The sequence below is a fragment of the Aegilops tauschii genome, chromosome 7, assembly GCF_002575655.3.
Source record: "Aegilops tauschii subsp. strangulata cultivar AL8/78 chromosome 7, Aet v6.0, whole genome shotgun sequence".
Taxonomy (NCBI): Eukaryota; Viridiplantae; Streptophyta; class Magnoliopsida; order Poales; family Poaceae; genus Aegilops; species Aegilops tauschii.
In genome coordinates, this window is record NC_053041.3 from 192,354,607 (window position 1) to 192,377,424 (window position 22,818).

General features: G+C 44.1%; 1 protein-coding gene across 1 annotated transcript; it reads left to right on the forward strand.

Annotated features, from left to right (window-relative positions):
* Window positions 1–1,170: 1,170 nt before the first annotated feature.
* On the forward strand, window positions 1,171–21,571 carry LOC109784475 (uncharacterized). Its single transcript, XM_040394219.3, has 11 exons — window positions 1,171–1,845; window positions 2,382–2,525; window positions 2,599–2,753; window positions 2,869–3,144; window positions 3,235–3,359; window positions 12,520–12,637; window positions 12,723–12,815; window positions 12,945–13,022; window positions 20,559–20,661; window positions 21,070–21,140; window positions 21,234–21,571. The coding sequence occupies exons 1-10, from the start codon at window positions 1,236–1,238 to the stop codon at window positions 21,090–21,092; spliced, it is 1,725 nt and encodes a 574-aa protein (XP_040250153.1). The 5' UTR covers window positions 1,171–1,235; the 3' UTR covers window positions 21,093–21,140; window positions 21,234–21,571.
* The last annotated feature ends 1,247 nt before the right edge of the window (window positions 21,572–22,818 follow it).

A 22,818-nucleotide genomic window follows, 5' to 3' on the forward strand; every position in this document is an offset into this window, starting at 1 on the left:
CAAATCATCCTGCTGGTCACGTGCCGAGCCTCTTCCCTGACCTCGTCCAGAGCGTCTCCTGCCTCTTCCACCTCTTGTTCCTCTACCTTCACCCGGTCCTCTACCTGCACCTTTGAGCCAAGTAGCCTGAAGGTCCTTATAGACCAGAGCTTTGGGGGGGGGGGGGTGGACACCATCCCCACACTCTTTATGCATGTGCCCCAGGTGGCCACAGACTGCACATCAGTCTGGTAGTCTTTCAAATTTCACTCGAAAAATCTCTCGAACTACATCCTGCTTCTTCTTTACCACTAGCGAGACTGCATTCTTGAGGGGTTTTGTGACATCAATCGTGACTCGCACCTTGTAAAAATTGCCTTCAAAGGCTGGAGATTTTGGTCCAACATATATAAACTCGCCTACTGTCGCCGACAAAGCTTTGATCTCTGGGAAGTACCCATCTGGAAAGTCATGAATCTGCATCCAGATGTCCATCTTGTTAAGAGTAATGTTGGACGGCCAAGTGAATCCATCTTAATGAGCTATCACCATAGCTTTTCCCTTGAACGACCATGACCCCTCCTGCATAACTCGCTCCCAGTCCCCAAGGCATGAGAACTGCATCGTGTAGATGTTTTCTTCAAATGGGCAGATCTTCACTTCTTGTGCCAGATCCCATGCCACCTTCATGTTCCTATAGAACCAATATTGACTATAGGACTTGGTCGTGTGCACCCTAGCAATGGCCATCCACCTGGTCGCTTCCGTTGGCAGTTCGTCCTCCTCAACGACCACATCTTGCAGATTATCTTCGTTGTGTCCTAGTTCTTCCATCATCGCCTTCAGGTCGGAAGTGGCAGAGCCCGAGCCAGAAGCGCCTGAGTCTCGCCCAAGAGAGATGTTTTCGTGGGCGGTGGATCCCAAACTTCTCGTCGGCCCCCCGAGCAGGCCAAAGGTCCAAGACCTCGGCCGCCGGAGCAAAGAAGACGAGAGGGAGGGGACAGAGGTCTCTACGGTGGAGGTCGCGCCGCCGCCCGAGAGGAAAAAAACCCTAGCGAGAGGGGGTTTTTCTGGAAATGAAGTGCTGAGCTCGCTCACCTGCCCAAGAATACAAGGGTCGGTTCAAGAATGTGAAAATAGCCCATCTTGTCGGTCCATTCTCAATCCAACGGCCCAAAAGCCCTTGGCGCACACGATATGATCTCCTCCCCCCTCGCAACCCCTGCCCGCATCGCCTCGATCCGGTCAGCACGGTCATGGCGCCGACCACGCAGGAAGATGTGTCGGGATCTAGTTCGAGGGCAGGACGGCGGCGGCGGCGGCGCACCCCGGTGTCCGACCGGTCTGCGGAGGCCCAACCGGAAGCTGCGCCGACCTCGCAGCGAGCGGCGCCGACCACACAGGATGAGGTGTCGGGATCTAGGTCGAGGGCAGGGCACCGGCGGCGCATCCCGGTATCCGACCGGTCTGCGGAGGCCCAACCAGAAGCTGCGCCGTCATCGCAGCGAGGCAAGAGGAAAGCCTCCCCGGAGCGGTCGTCCGCAGCATCGCAGCGACGCAGGAGGAAAGCACCCTTGGAGCCGTCAGAGGACAAGAGGCAGAAAAGAACCGCCAAGAAGCGGAAGAGAACTGACGAGAAGAAAGCCGCTAGCAGCAAGGGCGAGGAGGCCGCGGCGACGACCTCAGCTTCACCAGGCGCATCGCATGCCTCCTCCTCCTCCGAGGCTTCCTCTGCGGCCAGCTCTCCTCTGCGTTGCCCTCTTCCCCCCGCCCCCGCCATGGGCGCAGGACGTAACTACGACCCTGCGATGGAGCCTGCCTACGAAGCCTATATGGACTTGAGTTCCAAGTACCATGCGAAAAGAAGCAAGTTTGGGACTTTCCTTTTCATCTTATAGCCATTATTGAATGCTGCTAGAGATTTTGATATAGTACTCCCTCTTGTGTGCCATCAAGATCTTATATTGTGGGACGGAGGGGGTAGAAAATTGGATATCGTATTACCCTCTTGTGTGCCATAAAGAACATTTCAGCACGCAGTTATGCATGCATGACTGAATACTACATCTAGAGAACTAGATATGGCAGAAAATTGCATATGGAGGAAGAGTATGGTATTGTCCTCCCTCTTGTCTGTGGTAACAATGCCTCGGTGGGCATGTATGGTTGGATCCTGCGAGAGGCATATGTAGAAGATTGTGTATTGACTTGAGAGGATGCGGTAGAGAGTTGTATAAAATGTTGCAACAGTTTGGCTGACACTAGGCACTACTTTGGTGCTAGTGTGGCCCTAACACTCCGCTTTCATTCCATCTGATTAGTAGGATGTCTCTTTTGCTTAAGATAATATGGATTTTGAATACAATAGACTGATTCACCATTTTTTGCATGTTAACCTGCAGAGCGCCAACTTCAACTTGTAACACTTGATCGCTCCAAGGCTTCTTCATGTATGGTAAATGAGAAATTGCAGAGTGTTCGTGAGTCTGCAACAAAAACAGTTCTTCAAGTAGCTAAAGTTGTTCTTGGCTTTTCGTCCTATGTCGGTATGTAACACATTGCCTTTATTCGATCTCTCTCTATCCTTTGTCTTCATCTAATCTATTATTGCATCTACAGATGGTAAACTGATGGCACGATCATCGGGCTTTCTAATTGATTGGGATGAGAGGAGTAAAGCAGGCACAGTTTTGACATCTGCGCGCATAATCTGTTCAAAGTATTCAGCCCTAAGCCAGTGGTCAGGTACAGATGAGTATGCACCTAATGCTGAGGTGAGTTCACAAACAAATGAATTTTGGAATTTTGGTGTATATGCATGCCCATGTATTTTTGTACTTACAAGTGTGCTAAATGCACATTTATGTTATCTTTTGTTTCCATCTTTAGATTGTTGCTCATTTATTGGATGAAGATGATGCTACTGTACCAGCACTATTGCTTCATTATGACAAGCACGTCAACATTGCTTTGATTAAGGTTGAGATAGAATTATGTGCTAAGATTCCTAGCTTCAGTGGTGACGTGATCTATGGTCAAGAGATATTTGTGCTTGGTAGAGATGAACATCAAAATTTGACTATTCATCATGGACGTGTTCAATTTATGGGCCCAAATAAATTTCAACGCCATCATTATCTCTTCAGTGGTTGTGTGATTAATCAGGTATAATTAATCGTACATCGTGATTGTCTCATAAATTATTATTAACTTATGTTGCTTATAATTCTAATGTTGGCAATTTAAATATTTTAGCCTAGCATTGGAGGACCTGTTATTGACTTGAATGGACAAGTTTGGGGGATGGCTAATTTTCCAGGAACGGCATTTATTCCTTCCTCTATTATATTGAAGTGCTTGGATATGTGGAAGAAATATCAGTAAGTTTTCTTTCATTGCGATCATTATATGATTTTAGTATTGAACAAATATCTTGAGAAAACCGAAACATGATAGATGTTGTTGTGCACTTGTTCACCCCAGTTCAATCTCACGGACAGAACTTGAGAGCATAAGAAACAAAGCACTTGAGATAAAATTACAGTATCAAGCAAGGGACCGGTTTCCCACCGTAAACAAGAGGGTGCGAGGTAATTTTAGGGCGTGCATGCAAGTAAATTAGATCCTGCATGTGAGAAGCAATTGGCGTATCAAAGTCGTTACGGTGGGCGTTCCTGACTTCTCTTCTTGGATAAGGCAGCGTTTCAAATTTTTTTTTTTGCGTGGATGTAATGACCCAGATAAGCTCCTGCCGGGAACTATAGAAAAAACGTCCAGTAATGGCAAAATGCATCTTCCTTTTAGGCATTAGAGAAAGATTCAGAAATAGAATGGTCTTTTGCACTTCTCTGTACCCCAGTTTTAGGATGATTCTCAAATACAAAGAAGCCAACAACAGAAAAGAAACACAAGGTAATATCTGGGATAAATACAAAAATAAAGGATATCACAAGGTAAAGTTGGATATAGCAAATATTCTACAAACTAACTAATAGGCAAGTGAACAGTAAATTTAAAATCATCTTATGGGAAGACCTCACGGATATAACATCCATGGATTTCGAGTCGCTCGACTAGTCGACGAGTCGCAGTTCCAGGGCCGACTCAGCCTCTCGACTCGACTCCTGGGATGAGTCGAGCGACTCGCGCGACTAGTCTCGACTAGTGAAGCAGCACAAAGTTTGTGGAGGAGCAACTCCACCTTGCTGTTAGAATGTGTACAGCACAAGTGTTGAAGGAACAGCTTCAACGTGCTGCGCTAGATATCGCTCTAGAGGCGAATGTAGGTTGATAGGCAGCAAGAGTTCAATCCAGAACTCCTAGGGCACAAGATCTACTCCAAGATCTTAGATAAGGACAACAAGTTCTATTATAGGTAGGGGTACATAGTCTGCCTCCAAAGTAGAGGCGAGGACCTCTATTTATAGGGCTTCGGGAAGCCTTCACATACTTCTACTTATAGCTGGAATACTCTAGAAAACATTATGTAAGTTTCACCATTCTACTCATAGCTACTCACAACTAGAAGACTCTAGAAAACAGTAGGTAGGATAGAAAAGAAAAGGAAAGAAATACTACACTAGAGTGGAAGCATCTAGGAGTAGCCAAACAGATCTGGCATGTGTTTTCTTTCTTCTCATCTAGTGTTCCTCATCATTCTCCCTTGGTTGTTTGGAACTCGCCCTCGAGTTATCTTCATAGAGCGCTTCTTCTGGATGGTAGAGAGTCAAGTCCGCAACATTGAAAGTGTTGGAGATACCCATGTCACTTGGAAGATCTATCACATAAGCATTATCATTTATCTTCCTCATGATAGAGAAGGACCCATACCTTCGCTGCCTAAGTTTCCCTTTAACACCTAAAGGCAGCCTCTCTTTTTGGAGGTAGACCATCACCTTATCACCGACTTGGAATGATTTTGGCCTCTTTTTGCAATCAGCAAGTTGTTTATATTTCTGATTTTGTGCTTCCAAAGCGCCGCGAATCTCTTCAAATAACTCGGTGTAATTATCAGCAAAGGACAATGCTGATTTTGAGTTTCCCCTTGATGGCAGCTTCACCAGGTCCACCACATGTGTTGGAACTTTAGTGTAGACAATGGAAAAAGGGCTCCTTCCTGTGGATCTATGCTTGGAGTTATTGTAGGAGAACTCTGCGAGAGATAAAGCCAAATCCCATTGCCCCTTTCTTTCTCCACAAATGCAACGGATCAGATTACCCAAAAACTTGTTCACCACTTCCGTTTGTCCATCTGTTTGTGGATGAGCAGTGCTAGAAAATTTCAATTCAGTGTTGAATTGCTTCCACAAAGTGAGCCAAAATGCAGCAAGAAACTTGCTATCACGGTCTGAGACAATGGACCTTGGAACTCCATGAAGTCTGGCCACTTCTCGAAAGAATAGGTTTGCCACATGATGAGCATCCGTTGTCTTGCGGCATGGGATGAAATGAGCCATCTTAGAGAATCTATCCACGACCACAAATACAGCATCACTTCCTCGTCTTGTTCTTGGCAAGCCCAAGACGAAGTCCATAGAAATGTCCTCCCATGGAGCAACAGGAACAGGCAAAGGCATGTATAACCCTGTGTTCTGGACTTGGCCTTTGTAGGTCTGACATACGGGGCACCGTTGAACGAACTTTCCAGCATCTCTCTTTAGTTGTGGCCAAAAGTAGCGAGCTTCCAGGTTAGCGATAGTCTTGTCCCGTCCAACATGGCCACTAAGATCACTTGAATGGAGCTCTCTAACCAGCTTGTCACGTAGAGAACTTCTTGGAATGCACAAACGATCATTTTTGAAGAGATATCCATCTTGCATCAAATAGTCATCACCTAATGGTTGGCCCCTTGCGTGCTTTACCCAAACATGGCCAAAGTCTTCGTCACCCTCATACAACTCCTTTATTTGACCCATGCCCGGAAGTTCAGCTTCAAAAGAAGTCAAGAGGCATGCACGACGACTCAAAGCATCGGCCACTCTGTTAGTTATTCCAGATTTATGCACGATGAGATAGTTAAACCTCAAGATATGCTGCCCATCTTGCTAGCATGCGGTCAACATGCTTTTGATTTCTAAAATGCTTCAAGGATTGATGGTCGCTATAAACAATGAACTCTTTAGGCAGCAAATAGACTTCCCAAGTTTTCAACGCTCTGAAAACGACATATAATTCTTGCTGATAGGTACTCCATTTCTGTCTAGCTTCACTTAACTTCTCACTAAAGAAAGCAATGGGCTTCCTTTCTTGAGATAGGACAGCTCCAATGCCTAGTTGCCTACTCCACTTGCATCACACTCCAACTCAAAAGTCTTGTTGAAATCAGGTGGTACCAAGACAGGAGCTTGTGATAGCTTTTGTTTAATCTCATTGAAGCTAGCTTCAACTGCTTCTGCCCATTGGAACTTTCCTTTCTTCAAACACTCGGTAATTGGTGCCATGATAGTGCTGAAATTCTTAACAAATCGCCTATAGAAAGTTGCAAGGCCATGAAAGCTTCTTACCTCAAAAATGGTCTTAGGAGTTGGCCATTCTTGGATTGCTTCAACCTTAGAATCATCAACACGAATGCCGTCACATGTTATGACGAATCCTAGGAAAAGAAGTTGTGTTTGCAGGAAAACACATTTCTTCAAGTTGACGTAGAGCTCATTTTCCCTTAGTACTTCTAGCACCTTCCGAATGTGATCAAAGTGTTCATCCTCATCCTTGCTATAGATCAAGATGTCATCGAAATAGACCACAACAAAGTGGGATAAGAAGGGTCTAAGGACTTGATTCATTAAGTGCATAAAGGTACTTGGTGCATTTGAGAGTCCAAATGGCATGACTAGCCATTCAAACAACCCTTCCTTTGTCTTGAAGGCGGTCTTCCATTCATCCCCGGGTCTTATACGGATTTGATGATATCCACTTCTTAAATCTAGCTTTGTGAACACTCTTGCTCCACTAAGCTGATCCAACATATCATCCAGACGGGGAATAGGGAATCTATACCTTACGGTGATCTTGTTAACGGCTCTACTGTCCGTACACATGCGCCAAGATCCATCTTTCTTTGGCGCGAGTAGGGCTGGTACAGCACATGGGCTAATACTTTCTCGAATGTGCCCCTTTTGCAACAATTCCTCCACTTTCTCCTTCAATATACCATGCTCCTTTGGGCTCATTCGATAGTGTGGAAGATTAGGAAGACTTGCTCCCGGAATTAAGTCAATTCTATGTTGAATTCCTCTCATCGGTGGCAAGCCATGTGGCTCCCCAAGTATGTTCTGAAATTCTGCCAATAAACCACGTACCTTTGCTGGAATTTCAACAGTCAGGTGCTCTTCTCCCTTTACAACAAGTGCAGCACACAAATCTGCCTCCTTCAAGTCTTCCATAAACTCATGAGAGGTATGGGAGATAGTTAACATAGTTTTCCCCTCCTCCTTAGAGGTATTACCTTTGGGTTTGTTTGGTAAGATAATGATCCTTCTCTTGTTCCAAATGAAAGAGTAAGAATTTTCCTTGCCCTTGTGTGTAGTATCCACATCAAATTGCCAAGGTCTCCCAAGAAGAACATGGCTGGCATCCATGTCAACCACATCACACAACACATTTGAGCGATAATGCTTACCCAAAGAAAGTGGCAGGTTGCATTGTTTGGTGATCCTCATATTCACTCCTTTCTTGATCCATCCAATAGTGTAGGGATTTGGATGATCATGGGTTTCAAGCTTTAAATGGTCCACCAACTTCTGGGAGATAAGATTCTCGCAGCTGCAACTATCAATCACTAGTTTGCATACCTTGCCATTCACCGTGCATTTGCTCTCAAATATTTTCTTCCGTTGTGTATCATCGAGTTGTGGTGTGGAACATAGGACACGCTGGATCACACATACCACCTCTTCACCTTCTTCTTGACAAACCTCTTGTCCGTCTACATCTTCAGATTCGTATTCTTCCTCATCGCTTTCACCATCATGGATAGTCGTGTTAACAAATTTCCTTAGTGGGCAGCCGCTGGATATGTGTCCCTCTTTACCACATTTATAGCACTTTGGGCCTTCATTTGCCTTACCCTTGCCTCTAGTTTGCTTCGGGATGGGCTGTTTTGTCTTTGGTGGAGTGGTCTTTTCTTCCACTCTGTTAGGTTGGCTCCTAGATGAGCCTTCGGTATGAGAATATGGAGGATATGGAGCCTTAGTTGTCTTTCTCATCCTCACAAACCTCTCGGCCTTTAAGGCTAGAGCTTGTGCTTGATCAACGGACCAGATTTGTTGCATCATCAATCGATCTTGAATAGCATCATTGAGACCATTGATGTACCTTGCAACTTGTTGCTCTTCAGTTTCAGCAAGGTTGCACCTCACTTGTAGCCTTAGAAACTCCTCCGTGTAATCTGAAACAGTCCTATTTCCTTGAGCACAATTTTGAAATTGGATAAGTAGGATCTGGTCATAATCATCGGGCAAAAATCTCCCTTTCAAGAGGCCTTTCATTTGTCGCCAAGTTCTAACACGAGGTTCTCCTCTGAGCCTGCGCTCCTCTTGAACGCGATGCCACCATGCACCGGCTCCTCCTTTCAGTTTGTATGCGACCAAAGGAACTCTACGATCTTCCGAAACCTCCATGACCTCAAAGAAAGTCTCCACTTCATATAACCAATCCAGGCACCCTTCAATGTCAACATTTCCATTAAAACTTGGGATCTCAGCTTTCACCTTGTATGTATCTCTTGCATATGTAGGGTTGAGTGCTCTCCGATATGCGTAGACATTTGGCTCTTCAAGGGCATCATCATACTCTTCACCTTCAGAAGCCTCAACATAAATTGGCCTTCTTGAATCACGTTGAACAACATGTTGTCATGGCAGTCTTGCTCCAAGATTACCTCTCCTTCTTCCTTGATGAACATCTTCCTCTTCTTTAGATGAATCTCCTTCATTGGTAGCAGGGGGGACACCCTTTCTTATCATCTCAACCAGCTGGTCAAATCTCCTATTAAGATCTTCACGCAGCTCTTTGATTTGTTGTTCAGCAGCATCCATCCTCTTCTCCAATTGCTCCATTGCTTGCTGCAACTTACTCTCGAAGAGGACAGCAAGAACTAGTATGGGTCAACGAGGCTCTGATACCACCTGAAGCAACACAAAGTTTGTGGAGGAGCAACTTCACCTTGCTGCTACAATGTGTACAGCACAAGTGTTGAAGGAACAGCTTCAACGTGCTGCGCTAGATATCGCTCTAGAGGCGAATGTAGGTTGATAGGCAGCAAGAGTTCAATCCAGAACTCCTAGGGCACAAGATCTACTCCAAGATCTTAGATAAGAACAACAAGTTCTATTATAGGTAGGGGTACATAGTCTGCCTCCAAAGTAGAGGCGAGGACCTCTATTTATAGGGCTTTGGGAAGCCTTCATATACTTCTACTTATAGCTGGAATACTCTAGAAAACATTATGTAAGTTTCACCATTCTACTCATAGCTACTCACAACTAGAAGACTCTAGAAAACAGTAGGTAGGATAGAAAAGAAAAGGAAAGAAATACTACACTAGAGTGGAAGCATCTAGGAGTAGCCAAACAGATCTGGCATGTGTTTTCTTTCTTCTCATCTAGTGTTCCTCATCAACTAGTCACGACTAGTCGCGATTTTTGGGTCGAACGACTCGAGGCAGCGCTGGATCTGGAGCACTCTCCCACCGCCGTGCTGCTGATGCTGCTGCTGTGCTGTCTCGCTGCTGCTGCTTCTGCGCCCCCGCTGCAGCGCTGGCCGCCGCCGCCGCTGCTGCTGAAGCTGCAGCAGCAAGAGGAGCGGGCTGGGAGGAGGAGCGGTGGCAAGAGAGCTGCTGCGGGGGAGTTGAGAGATCCATCGCTGGGAGGAGTGGTGGACTGGTGGCAAGAGAGTGCCAGCAGAATGTGTGGCGGCTGTGGTGAGGGAGGAGGGAGTGTGGATGGTGGATTAGGTCACGGGAGGAGTATATAGCTACTAGATGGGCTTTTGGGCCACAGGGAAGTGCATAACTAGTGGCCCATCTCTCAGTTGGCCCTGGTTACTGCTGCTGCTGGTGTGCTCCTCCCCTCCTCCCCTGGTTGCTGCTGCTGCTGTGCACTTGTGCTCCTCCCCTGACTGCCTGCTGCTTAACTCACGTCGACTCGTCGCTATGTCGACTCGTCGACCGTGAGTCTAGACTAGTCACGACTAGTCTAGAGTCGCCCCCTCCGAGCGACCCGTCGACTCAATTACTCGAAAACATTGATAACATCTTTTTCTGCAATACGTAGTTTCACATGAAAGAACAATGAGATCCATGGATAGGTGCACCTGCATCATATTGGATTACCAAATGTAAATACACTGATGATACTCATACTACTTTGCACCACCCATTCAGTTTTGCTTAGAGGGAGACACTCCAGCACCTAATTGACACAATCAAATGCATCATAATCCGTTCTGATAGACTTTACTGGCTAAAAATCATCAGATCCACCACACCAAGAGATGGAACGGATCAAAAGTGCAACACTACTAAACCTGGGAACCCCAAGAAAGCTCTAATTTTCACAGTTCTGCACCAAAGAATCATTTTGTAGGCGGCTGATCCTTGCACATCGTGGAGCGTCTGGTTGAAGCGCCATTTCTGTTGTTGGGGCTTCCTCCGCAGCTGCTGCTCATTGCTACTGGTTGGCCGGAATCGCCGGAGGAGGCGATGCATAACACCCCTCAGGAGTTGCTCTTTGCTGGATCTTGGTGCTTACCTCCTGATTCGGTCCTGCATGCATTCTCTTCTCATTCCCTGGACTATTGTACATCTATGTATGATGGAGCATCACGGAGCAAGCAGCTGGTTCATCCACCAGCATCACGGAGCAAGCAGCTGGTTCATCCACCTTCATACCATGGACCTAAAACGTCTTATAAAAGTTTAAAAGTTTACAGAGGGAGTAGCTTCTAGGTAGAGCTTTCGCAGTAATGAATCGCTTGCAACTACCTAATACTAATAACAAAATCAAAATGCTCAATAGCATACGGATTATGCAACTGATGGAAAATCATGCAGATAATCATGTAGATGAATAAATAAATGAAAGTAAATAAATGTGGTAGTGGTAAAAAGAGAAAGGAAACAAATTAGTCATATTTGAATGGATTACCCTGAAGACAAGAAAACATGTTAAAGAAGACCAAAGCAATGCCTTACAGTTTATAAGAATCTGAAGCAAAAAATGTTGGTATGGATCCCTATAGAACCAATGGCTGGGCAATAAGTATACAATTATGTTTGTTTCACGAATGTGCCAAAACTGATGTTTAAGAGTTATAAGCTCCAGTAGAAACAAGAAACTCGATAAATGATTCTTGTTTTAGTAGAAAGTTTTTCTTTTTATTTTACATGAAAAGTTGCATATCTAGTCATTGGTTAGTAATATAGCTAAGCACATTACATGCCAACATTGCAAGAGCATCTTTAGAATGTCAACCTTTAATAGACAAATGCTTATAAGTAGACCCTCCCAAACAAGCTGAATGTATTTCTGAAGGAAATAAAAAAGGCTGAATAGAGGAAAATTCCATCAGAAATTAGGGCCTAATAATTGTGAGACAACATTACCAGTAGTAAGCCCATAATATATGCATCGGCTAGAAGGATTTACCTTTGACGACAGAGATCTGACGCAGAACTTGGATCTCCGAAACAAGCATCTGCAAATACTAGGTTTGGAGCAACACAAATTAAAACTGGACCACAGAATCTCAAATGAGAAAAGTAATACAATCTAAACTAATGGATTCAGGCTTGAGCACACCTTAGGCCACAACAGGCTACAACACGAACACAGAAAACAATGGTTAAACCATTGTTTGTAGAAACAGAAACTAGAATAAATCAGCAAGACTGAAATATAGAAGTAAAAATAAGTTATACTAATTACCCTTGTTTTACCGAAAAAGGCTTTCACCCCGCTTTATATATAAAGCAAACCACCAAGCCACAACATCCAACAGAGTTCAAACAACACACACCCACCCACACGGAGGTCTCACAAGTAAGAGGTTCAGCGAGGGCACTGCTGAGGGCACAGCTCAACAAGCCCTAAAAATAAAACACACTACAGCAGCATAGGAAATTCATATGGGAAATTACCCTTGTTTTATCAACTGAAATATAAGAAGGCAAGTTATATCTGGTGACAACTCGTCTTTAAAAGCCAATTCATATGGGAAAATCCAGTACAATTCATCCTGATTCTGCACCTATAGACCCGAGATACTTCTCATCTCAGTACGAGCTGTAATGTTTGCTTCATCTTCTTTGAGCTAAACTGTTCTCTTCAAGCCCAGTATATGAACCCAATTATCTTACAGACCACGTTTTATTGCCTAATTCTGTCGGTACGACCCAGAGACATGAAACCTACATAGATCTAATAATGATTACACTAATTATCTCTTATTTGTTAATCAAATAACTACATTTGATGGACCACAACAGACAGAAAATGCAGCATAGATACAAAGCTCCATTCATCGAATTGTTTTTTTTGCAAGGTGTATCCCTCGGATGCATATTGGGATGAAGCTTTCACCCATTAAATTTCTTGATCCAATTCATGTGGAGAGGATCTTTCGTAGGTGTAATGTCGATTCGGGTCTAATAGTTCATGAGGTATATGTTGTCTACTATTCCTTGTTTTCTTTAAAAATGTACACTTTTCCCTCTGTTGAGTAGTGCATGACAAATTGAACTGTAGGTGTCTCATGGATCAGTTGCTGACGAACTAGGAGTTAGACCCGGTGATATCATTGACTCCGTGAATGGAGAGCACATTGCTACCACAATTGAGGTAATTATCTTAACAGTAATAGCAGTAATTGTGTTATGTTGTTTTGTGAGTTATAAGTGGATAGAAAACTTACGTCTCATGTTTATGATCTTAATAACTCACATTTATTATTCTTGTTGTTGCTATCAGTTGGAGAACTTACTTATGAGAATATGTGAGAGTCATCTTGACGAAGGAGGAGTCATCGGTTCCTGTGTGGACATACCAGTAAGTTTATTTTTACCATGTTTGACTGCAGTTTACTTTTATATCTACTGCAAAAGGCCTTATGTTTATCTATAGTTACAAGACATTTATTAGTAGGTTGACCACACGGAATGAGGGAAATGCAGAAATATGATCGTAAGAAGACGTCTGTTTACTATATAAAAGGCACAAGTTTTCATGTAAATCACTTAAAAAATATTCAGATTATTCTAATTTTTCTCACATTAGTGTTTGTTACTCTTTTATTTAAGATAGGATTCTCCATTTTCCCATTGTGCATGAATGGAAAATGAGATACCGTATAGGTAGAAGATGGAAATATATTTCAAAAGCCAAAGAAAGTATGGTAAGCAAAATTAACTAACTCAAATTAGCCTTTCGACACCTGAAAAAAATGGGAGAAAATAGATTACTGGACACCAAAAGCACATCCTTTTTTTTTGTCACATTTCTATGATGTTTCATCTTGCCATCCCCCTTTTTCGCATCCTGTAGCTTCCCCCACGCAGGCTATATCAGGAGCATGAAGGAAGTACGTTAGCAGAAACATGTTGACTAGCAGCATCCCATCCCATGAGTTATACTGGATACTGCAACATCCCTTACAATCATTGTAGGAGTTCTTGTTTGTTCATCCTGTTCAACAGCTCTGCTTTATCTGTTTTAGCAGCACACATGCGTGGAGAATTATCTCACTAGGAGATTAAAATCAATATTTTCAAGGCTGCATCTATTTCTTAACTTCCAAATTCCCCAACACACAGCTGCTAAGCCCAGTGCATGAATTCTTTTACCTTTGGGTGAGAATTTCTCGGCCCATGATTTTTTTAGCTGATTGAGAAATAACATCAGCATGAATGAACATAGCAATCTCTCTCCAAACATCCTCAGGCATAGCAGATTCAAATAAAAAATGTTGGACAACTCCAGGATGGCCTCAGATGTACTAGTTTTTTTTATCACCCAGCCATTTCCTTTTTATCATTTTGTCTTCTTAACAGCGCACCTTTTATAACAACAACAAAAATGTTTTAACTTTGATAGATATTTCGGCTTTCTATATGTGTGTAAAAGAACTATCACCATATCTATCATCTATACAAATTTCACTGTAAACCTGCCTTTATAGTTTATTCCCCCAAGACCATGTGGTAACATCAGGAGCAACAGACAGACTAATCTGTTGAGCTTGTGACAATACAAAATCCTCTTTGTGACGCCTGTTAACAATCTCCTGAAACTTCGCTGCCATTGGTAATAGCATTGACTCACTGATTTATCCTTCTTATCACATATATCATAAAGAGCAGGGTATTATTGAGCAAAATTTATCACCAATCTATTTAGCCTCTCATTATTTGGTATTATCATCATTACAAATGATAGACTTTCTTGCCTTTCAAATTAATATTTTGAACCTTTAGTAGGCAAGCACAAGTCATCTGTCTTCTTTTTCCTTGACATTCTCCTGCTATAAACGTTCCTGTTTTTAGAGTTTCCACCATCATTTATTAGGGATATTTACTTTCATTTCCTCATAGTTTTAATAGCAAGAACTGTTTCTTTGTTGACCACAAATGTTATCCCAATTGACCTGGTGATATGTTCCATTTGTCCCAGCGCTTTGCTAGACAGTGTTCAGAAATAAGAGCATACAGCAAGTAGGGATGTTGGATAACTGGGATTAATCAATGTAGTCCTGCCATCAGTTTACATATATATCCCTGGTAGATATCAAGCCTTCTCATGATTTTCTCATCTACTTTCTCCTAGTCAATGACATGTGTTCTAAGATGCAGTAACAGCTGCCCCTAGGTATTTGATTGGAAAGTTTCCTATTTGATGATTGAACATGTTTGCATGAGAAAGGGCTAGTTCGTCATCTTTCCCAATAGTCATGATCTCATCTTTCCCAATAGTCATGATCTCATCTTTCCCAATAGTCATTCTCTCACCTTCAGCTAAATGGCTAAATTAATTTTTTGAACATACAACAGAAGCACCACTTTCTGGAATCTGTACTTTGGAAGAAGGATGACCATCACATAATCAGTCTGTAGGGATATTGCATGATCAACGTTTGGAAGAAGGGTGACTATCACATAATCTAACCCCTAGCATCAAATTTATTGTCGCAAAACTCTTGAGAGTAGGAGTGTATGCATGATATAATTTGAAAATGTCCTACACCTACGGAAAAAAAATCCATAAAAGTCCATCAAGACCAGCAGTTCTGTTGGATTTCATTTTAAAAAGAGCATTCCCTTTAGTTTCTTCTTCAGTAAATGGATCTATTTCAACATAGTTGATGTTTGGTTGTCTCCGCGCTGCTAAAAATACTAGTTAGTTGCCTGTGCGACATTTGATCGAGAGGTAACGTGTGTAGTTTCTGACAATATTGTTATGCCTGTTCATCATCTTCCTATGTCAATACTCCTTCGGTTTGTTTTCTCGTAGCAGAGCGTCTCCTTATCCAATCTGTCTACATTAGCATCCCCCTGCCTAGCCCTCGACTCATCCTCGTGTTGTCTTGTCTGCATTAGCTCTTGTCCCTACACCGCCTCGTCCACATTGACAGATTGACTTATCCTCGCATGCCCTAGATCATCTTTAGTGGTACCTGCCGCTTTGTTGTTCACCCACCTGCTTATCCTCGCACTGCTAGGTGACACCTCTTGTCACATGGCATGACAAGGCACAATAAGTAATCTGGGCCACATTCTGTTCTGGCCCAATTTAAGAACACCCCCCCCCCCCCCCCCCCCCAATCCAGGTACTATCACCCATTACATTTTGAGCCAACCCAGCTACTGCAGCTCATTAAATTTGGCCCAATTTATGGCCTTTTCATTCTCATATTTTGGAGCAGCTTACTAATATTCTGTATAACAATGTCATATCGTGCAGCCCCAAGGCTTTTTAAAATATCTTTATCACAACAACACATTAAACATCACACACAAATTTAGCCATTCCACTAATTGAGCTAAGTGCAATTGACCTATTCAATCACAGTTTACCAAGATACAGCAAGGAATTGTTTCGTGCATGAAAACAATGAAATGTTTGTTGACCAAGTAGAGAAACCTTCCGAAGAAAACTTTTCGCAGCCATAAATTTAGCTATTCCGGTATCATGCTAAAGGAATTGTATTGCACATTGCACGTATTGTTACTTACTAGTCCTCTCAGTTTTTCAGAACGGACCCCTAACTGAACTGAACATTTGTATATTTTAGAAGCCAAATGTTCAACCAAAAAATCTACAGCCTGATGCTCGACTGACTAATACTGCATTACTATCCAAAGGGTAAAGAAATATGAATAAAATTTTAAAGCAAACTACACTTTAGTCCAGATATATATTGCATTTTAAATCTGTACAACCACAATGTAACCTCAGTTTTTTGTGAAGCAGATTAACTGCAACTGCCAAGGACTAGTACAGATGCAGTAACCATCTATTTAAGCCGAGCAGTGCTCCTTGGTCGAATGTGAGAAGCATAATATAGGTTTGCTTCATTTAAAAATATATTTGCTTTTGGTCTTGTGATAGCTATACTCGTTCGTAGGATAACCAACATGTATTTTGACAAACTGATGTGTATCTTTTATCCACTTTCAGTTACAGTCAAGCTAAATGAGTTGAATCGAATTGAAAATGTACACAAAAGTAGAACTCTAGTAAGCTACAGCCTTAGTCCTTCAAGTGATACTGAAAAATACACCTCAAACCCTAGCAATCACAACTCCTCTCTCTGAACACAAGCTCAAGAATTTCAAGAAAGGACCATTTGGCGGTGACTCATGTGAGCCTTTATACCATTTCAGCTGCTACATCATGTTTGTGAAAACCATGGACAGGTTATAGGTAAGAAACAAAATTGAAGCCATCTTTAACATCAGCACGGGCCGAGGATGGGACCTTTTTCTGATTTTGTTCTCCTAGGGGGATCCCCAGTTTTGCGTTGCAGCAACCTACTACCATGACCCATGTTAGCATGAAAAATTCAGCCCCGCTGACCTGCAAACAAAGTAGCATGAGCACAACTGAACCAAAGAAGATCACAAGATTAAAAGATAGATCAGCATTATAGACAAAAGACATTATAGATGGTTGAATAAAATAACTCTTTCTCCTCAATCTAACATAGCAGAGTATGCAGGACTAAAATCACTGCACATATCTAATCTAGTATCTGTAAGATTCAATAAACTAACAACCATGCTGCACACATTTTCTTCACAAAATGCAACGAGGATTTAGATTTTAATACTGAGCGAGCACACCCCAATAGCTACGTAATTTACCTGCTTTACATGCTATTTAGACATTTAGATTTCTTTGGAGGCAGGGTCTTTAAGAAAGGAATGTGTTTGGTTCAAAACCAACATAAGGCAAACTGGCATTGTTCTATCCTTACTAATTGCAGTGCGTTAGTAAGAAAACTAAAACGGTCCCTTGCACAAGTGAAGTAGCAGGCTTCCTTGCATCAGATAAAGAATGAATTCAAAAGATTCCGTGGACTGAATTATTTTAGAAAGTGAAAATAATGTTACTAAAGTTGGGAATCCAAATATTCAGCTACAGCAGAGGACTTGCGGACATGTGTTTTGACGAAAAAGGGTTTCCCCCCGCTTTATAGATAAAGCACCATCACCACCACATTCGAGTAAGAAGATACAAACGCACTCCACCACCACACTCAACGCACACACCCAAGGCGAGATACAAAGGTGCCGAGCACCGAAAACACCACCCCAACGACGACTAAGCACCCTAATGATAAGCTGAAGACCACCATGAAGATGAACAATCAACCGAGGAGCGGTGAGACGGACACGGCCGGAGCGGGGACTCCAAGACGATGCCTTCATGAAGGATACGACCGTAGAAAGCCGTCATCATCTGATCCCAAAGATCAAGTTTTCACCCGGAGTGACACGCAGGAAGTGGGAGCACCACGACGGAGCCTGCAGGGAGGGGAACGACGTCCACAGACGCCGCCTCCGTCGGCCAGTATCGGGACTGGGCAAGTGGTGAACCCCGGTGCTCCTACCCCTCCGTCGCAACCCCACTCCGCCAACCACCCGCAACCATGCCGCCCAAGCGACCGTGGCTGCCCGCCCGCACTCGAGCTGCGCGGTCAGCCCACGACTAACGAGCCTCCCGCTACCAGAGCCGCCGCCCTGCCTCCAGACCACCCCGATGACCACCAAATGCCGAGACTAAACAAATCCGCACCCCAACCGCCTCCGAGACCGCCAGCCAACCGCCTCTGCCTCGAACAACGCCGGAACCAAGAACACGCGAGGATGGGGAAGGGGGAGGGGGAGGAGTGGCCCACGGCCATGACCGGCAACCACCTTAGGCCGGCGATGGGCAGCTCAGCAGCGGAGCCCCCGTCCCTCCAACCAGCTCCCCGCCTCGAAACCACTAGTTTCGCCCCACCCAACCATTGGCCCGGCCCCGCGCGAGACCACGGCAGCGGCCCGTCGCCGGAGCAGAGGAAGCAGAGCCCTCGCCGCCACGTCCATGGATGGCTACCAGAGAAGTCTCCCGCGCCGTACGACACCGACCAGCTGCAAGGGCCCGACCAGGCAGCGGCGCACGCATCCACCCGCTGCCGCGCCGCCTCCCCGCCCATGAGCCATGGTAGGGGAGGCCGACCGCGACCCAGGTCGCCCGTGACCCGCGGCTCCAGAGGCGGATCTGGGTGCGCCGCCGCGATGCAGCCGCCGCCACCACCACCTCCGTGCTGCCCGTCGCATCGCCGTCACGCACCGTTGCCGGCCCACTATGGAGCGCCGCATCCGGCCCACGCCGTATCCCCCATGCGCGGAGACGAGAGAGCCCTGCCGCCGCCCGCGATGAGAGGGCTTCGGCCGCTCGCGCCCCCCGGCGGTGGTGAGGGAGGAGGGAGGGACCGGCAGCGGCGCTAGGGTTAGGCCCCCCGGACGCCCACGGGAGGAAGGGGACCTGCGGACATGTGTTTTGCCTACAGAAATCATTAGTCAGTTGCATTTTTATGTGAATTTTTGTCCCATTAATGGTTTTTTCACCGTTTGCAGTTGTGGTGTTCTTTCTCTTTCTACTATCATTAGCTATCGTACGGAATACTCTGTGTTGTGATCACCTTTCAACAGCGAACCGTTTTTTGGTACCAGTATAATTCATTAATTCTTCCTCAGCATGAAGTTTTGCAACTAAACTTGAAATTGTTTTGTAGAAGGTTATTTTCGTGTTCCTTGAAGAGTTTCCAATTTAATTGCCTCATGTTTAAATAACTATAACTTATTTTTCTAGCTGCAGTGTCCACACACACACAACCCATTGGCACTCATAGCACAACCCATTGGCACTCATAGCACGTGCTCCCCACATGGGTTGAGCCGCAGGCTGTGCACCACATTCCGTAGGTTTTCTAGACTTAGTTACAATGCCACATGTCGTCTTAACCCGCCGTCGAGTTTTTGAAAAAAGAACAACCCCGTCCTTGAAAGTATTATGTATTTTTTCCTCTTTTATTTGTATATAATATCTTAACCTGACTAGTTTGTGCCAAGTTCACTTAACTAGTCTTGAAAATGAGGATGTTGGAACCAATGCAGCTCAGATGTGAATATGGGTGGTCTGTTATGACTGAGATCTATCGTTCTTTTGCATTTCTACATGCATGCTTCCAATCCTATAAAGAACCTATCGCTTTTTTTTTACGCTTTAGAATTTGTGATTTAGGGGTATAGAAGGCCCTGAATCCTCTGCCTTCCTTTTTGAAAAATTACAATTTTATTTTATTTTCCTAGAGTACTCATTCTGTGAACGCAAGGGATAAACTTCTCTGCAAGCTTTTTAAACCATTTTGATGACTTGGTGAAATCTCCACAAGAGCATCTCTTATAGTAGCACCCATACATCTGCTTTTCTCATGATATCTATCTGATAAAGTTTCAAAGGAGTTGGAATGTTTAGTACTACTACCTTTCAAATTTCTCTTGCTTGAGTATGCATGTTCTTATCTAATAAAATTCTCTTTCAAAGCAGTCTTTCACCTTTAACTTGTCTTGTGACTGGGAAGGCTCGTGGTCCTTCTGGGTTGCTCAACATTGAGTTTTTTTTTCTATGCTTTTGTGTTCCACCACCTTCTATCCATCATTTAAAGCTTCAACATTTACTTCAGTCTTCTTAAGATCACCTTCAGTCTTCTTATGATGATACCTTCTTCACCAGGCTTCCTGTTTTTTTGCGTATCGTCTACATATGGTTCACATTCTTCCTCACCTTAGCAGCTCAAATTGAATGATCAACTTTGTTCTTTTCGCCAGTCCCCCATGACCTTAGCAGGAGCAGATTTGGATTTGGCATGAGTAGGTTTTGGGCACCGTGTTTTATCAGAACAAGAGCAGAAAGCATTCTTAGAGCAAAATATTTTCACCACTCTTATAAATTTTTAAAGCTTTCTTAGATTCTTGTTTGAGTAACTTTTTCCTTCTTACCACCATCTCTTTATCATTTGCATTGTTTTTCAATTTACAGGTTGGTATATTGCACGTGCGGAAAGGTCGCAAAGATCCGAGGCACAGGAGCACTTTAAGTCTGAGATTAAATGTAGCAGAAGGCGTAGAGGCGTTCACAAGTGGTATGCATCCTTTCAACTAGTATGAGGCTTCTAGTAGAAGGCATATGGATTTGGGGCTCGGGCCAATACGGTTGTACTCCCTTTGTAAACTACTCCCTCCGTTTCTAAATATAAGTCTTTGTAGAGATTTCACTATGAAGTAGATACGGATGTATCTAGATGCATTTTAGAGTATAGATTCACTCATTTTGTTCCGTATGTGGTCCATAGTGGAATCTCTTCAAAGACTTATATTTAGGAACGGAGGGAGTAATATAAGAGCATTTAGATCACTACTTTAGTGATCTAAACGCTCTTATATTAGTTTACAGAGTGAGTATGTTTTATGTTTGTATATCCGAATGTGTGTTTCCCTCCGTTCATTTCTATGTGAGATAGATGTTTTAACAATGAAATTCCACTTTCCAGGTACTTTAACTGTCGAAGTATGAGATACTTGTCACTGCAAGAGAGTGCGCCTAGTTGATTTGATGAATATGGTGGGATAGGCATTTTAACTTTCCCCCCACTAGGTGCTTAATATGTTATTATATGAAATAAAGATTGATCATATATCTGCTTTTTTATTGCAGAAGAAGAAAAGCGGCACCACTAGTCAACGAATTGGAGTCCGTGACTTGCCTAGAGTGCAACTGTCTGGATGAACGCTTGTACAGTAGGTAGTTTATGCATGCAGGGAGTAGCAAGGAGACCAGGGTGCTGCTGTGACACTGGTTGTGGCCTAGATAATTGGTTTCAGGGCTGTTGGTCAGAGTTAAAATTTATGCCAACTTTGTTCTGGGGCTACCATTATAGGCACTCGTTGATGACGGTTTCGGGGAGACGTGCTTGTGTTGCATGAGCTGATTTGTTGACATAAACAAATGATTAGCATTTTTCTTGTATTATTAATGGTTGGTTTTACAAAGCATTTGTTGTCTTCTCTTAGTTAAAATTATGATTTCCCAGATGTGCTGCCTAGAGCATCTCCAAAAGCAGACCCAAAAAAATGAGCGCAATACCTAAAAATTAAACAGTTTTTTTTTGCCCAAAATTCCAACAGCAGACTTACCGATCATTTTATCTTCTAGTAACCTAAGGGCAACTCCAACCGTCTAACGCATTTTGTCCATTTGAGTCTGCGAGGGCAAAAACCACGGCCCAACACGATGACCCATTTTGTGAAACTGTTAGTTTTGTGTTTGCCCTAATGCAAATCCGCTTTAAATTTAGGCGAGTGATACGCGCTGGCGGACCGGTCAAGCGCGAGCCCTCCGATTTGGCTTCCTGCAGCCGTCGGATCCCTCCTTTCCCAATCGTTTTCTTTCCTGACTTGGTCAATGCAGTAGTCCGTGTCCTCCAACCTTGGCTTGGCTCCTTTCCCAATCGTTTTCTTTCCTAACTTGGTCAATGCAGTAGTCCGTGTCCTCCAACCTTGGCTTGGTCAAACGCAGTAGTTTGTGACCTCCAGCCTTCACGTGCGCGCTCCCGCGCGAGAGCAGCAGTTCCCCGCTTCCCTCCTCCGCATGGACGCCGGCCGCTCACACCTCTCCTCCTCGCACCGCTGCACTCTGTTTCTCACAGAAGAAGCCTTCCCAGCTTGTCGATTTTGTTTGCAGCTTTGTCGTCAAAACCGGATGCAATTTCCTTGGTTGTCTGGTTGCAACTCCTTGCCATCGACCCTCATGGTTGCAGCATCCCGGTGCGCCACTCATCGCCCTCGCGGTCAAGCTCGCCGCGCAGGGTTCTGCAAACAACGGCCACCTGTCAACCATGAATGGATGTAGCAAAACGTTTCATCGGTTGTAGCAAAACCCGGTGACGGTTGCAGCAAAAATGTCACCGTCGATGTCGTTGTCGCGGGTCGCAGCTCCGCCGTGGATGGATACAACAAAAGGTTTTATTGGTCGTAGCAAAAACCAATAGCGGTTGCAACAAAAACGTCACCGTCGATGTCGTTGTCGCGGGTCGCAGCTCCGCCGTGGATGGATGCAGCAAAAGGTTTTGTTGGTCGTAGAAAAAAACCAATAGCGGTTGCAACAAAAACGTCACCGTCGATGTCGTTGTCGCGGGTCGCAGCTCCGCCGTGGATGGATGCAGCAAAAGGTTTTGTTGGTCGTAGAAAAAACCAATAGCGGTTGCAGCAAAAACGTCACCGTCGATGTCGTTGTCGCGGGT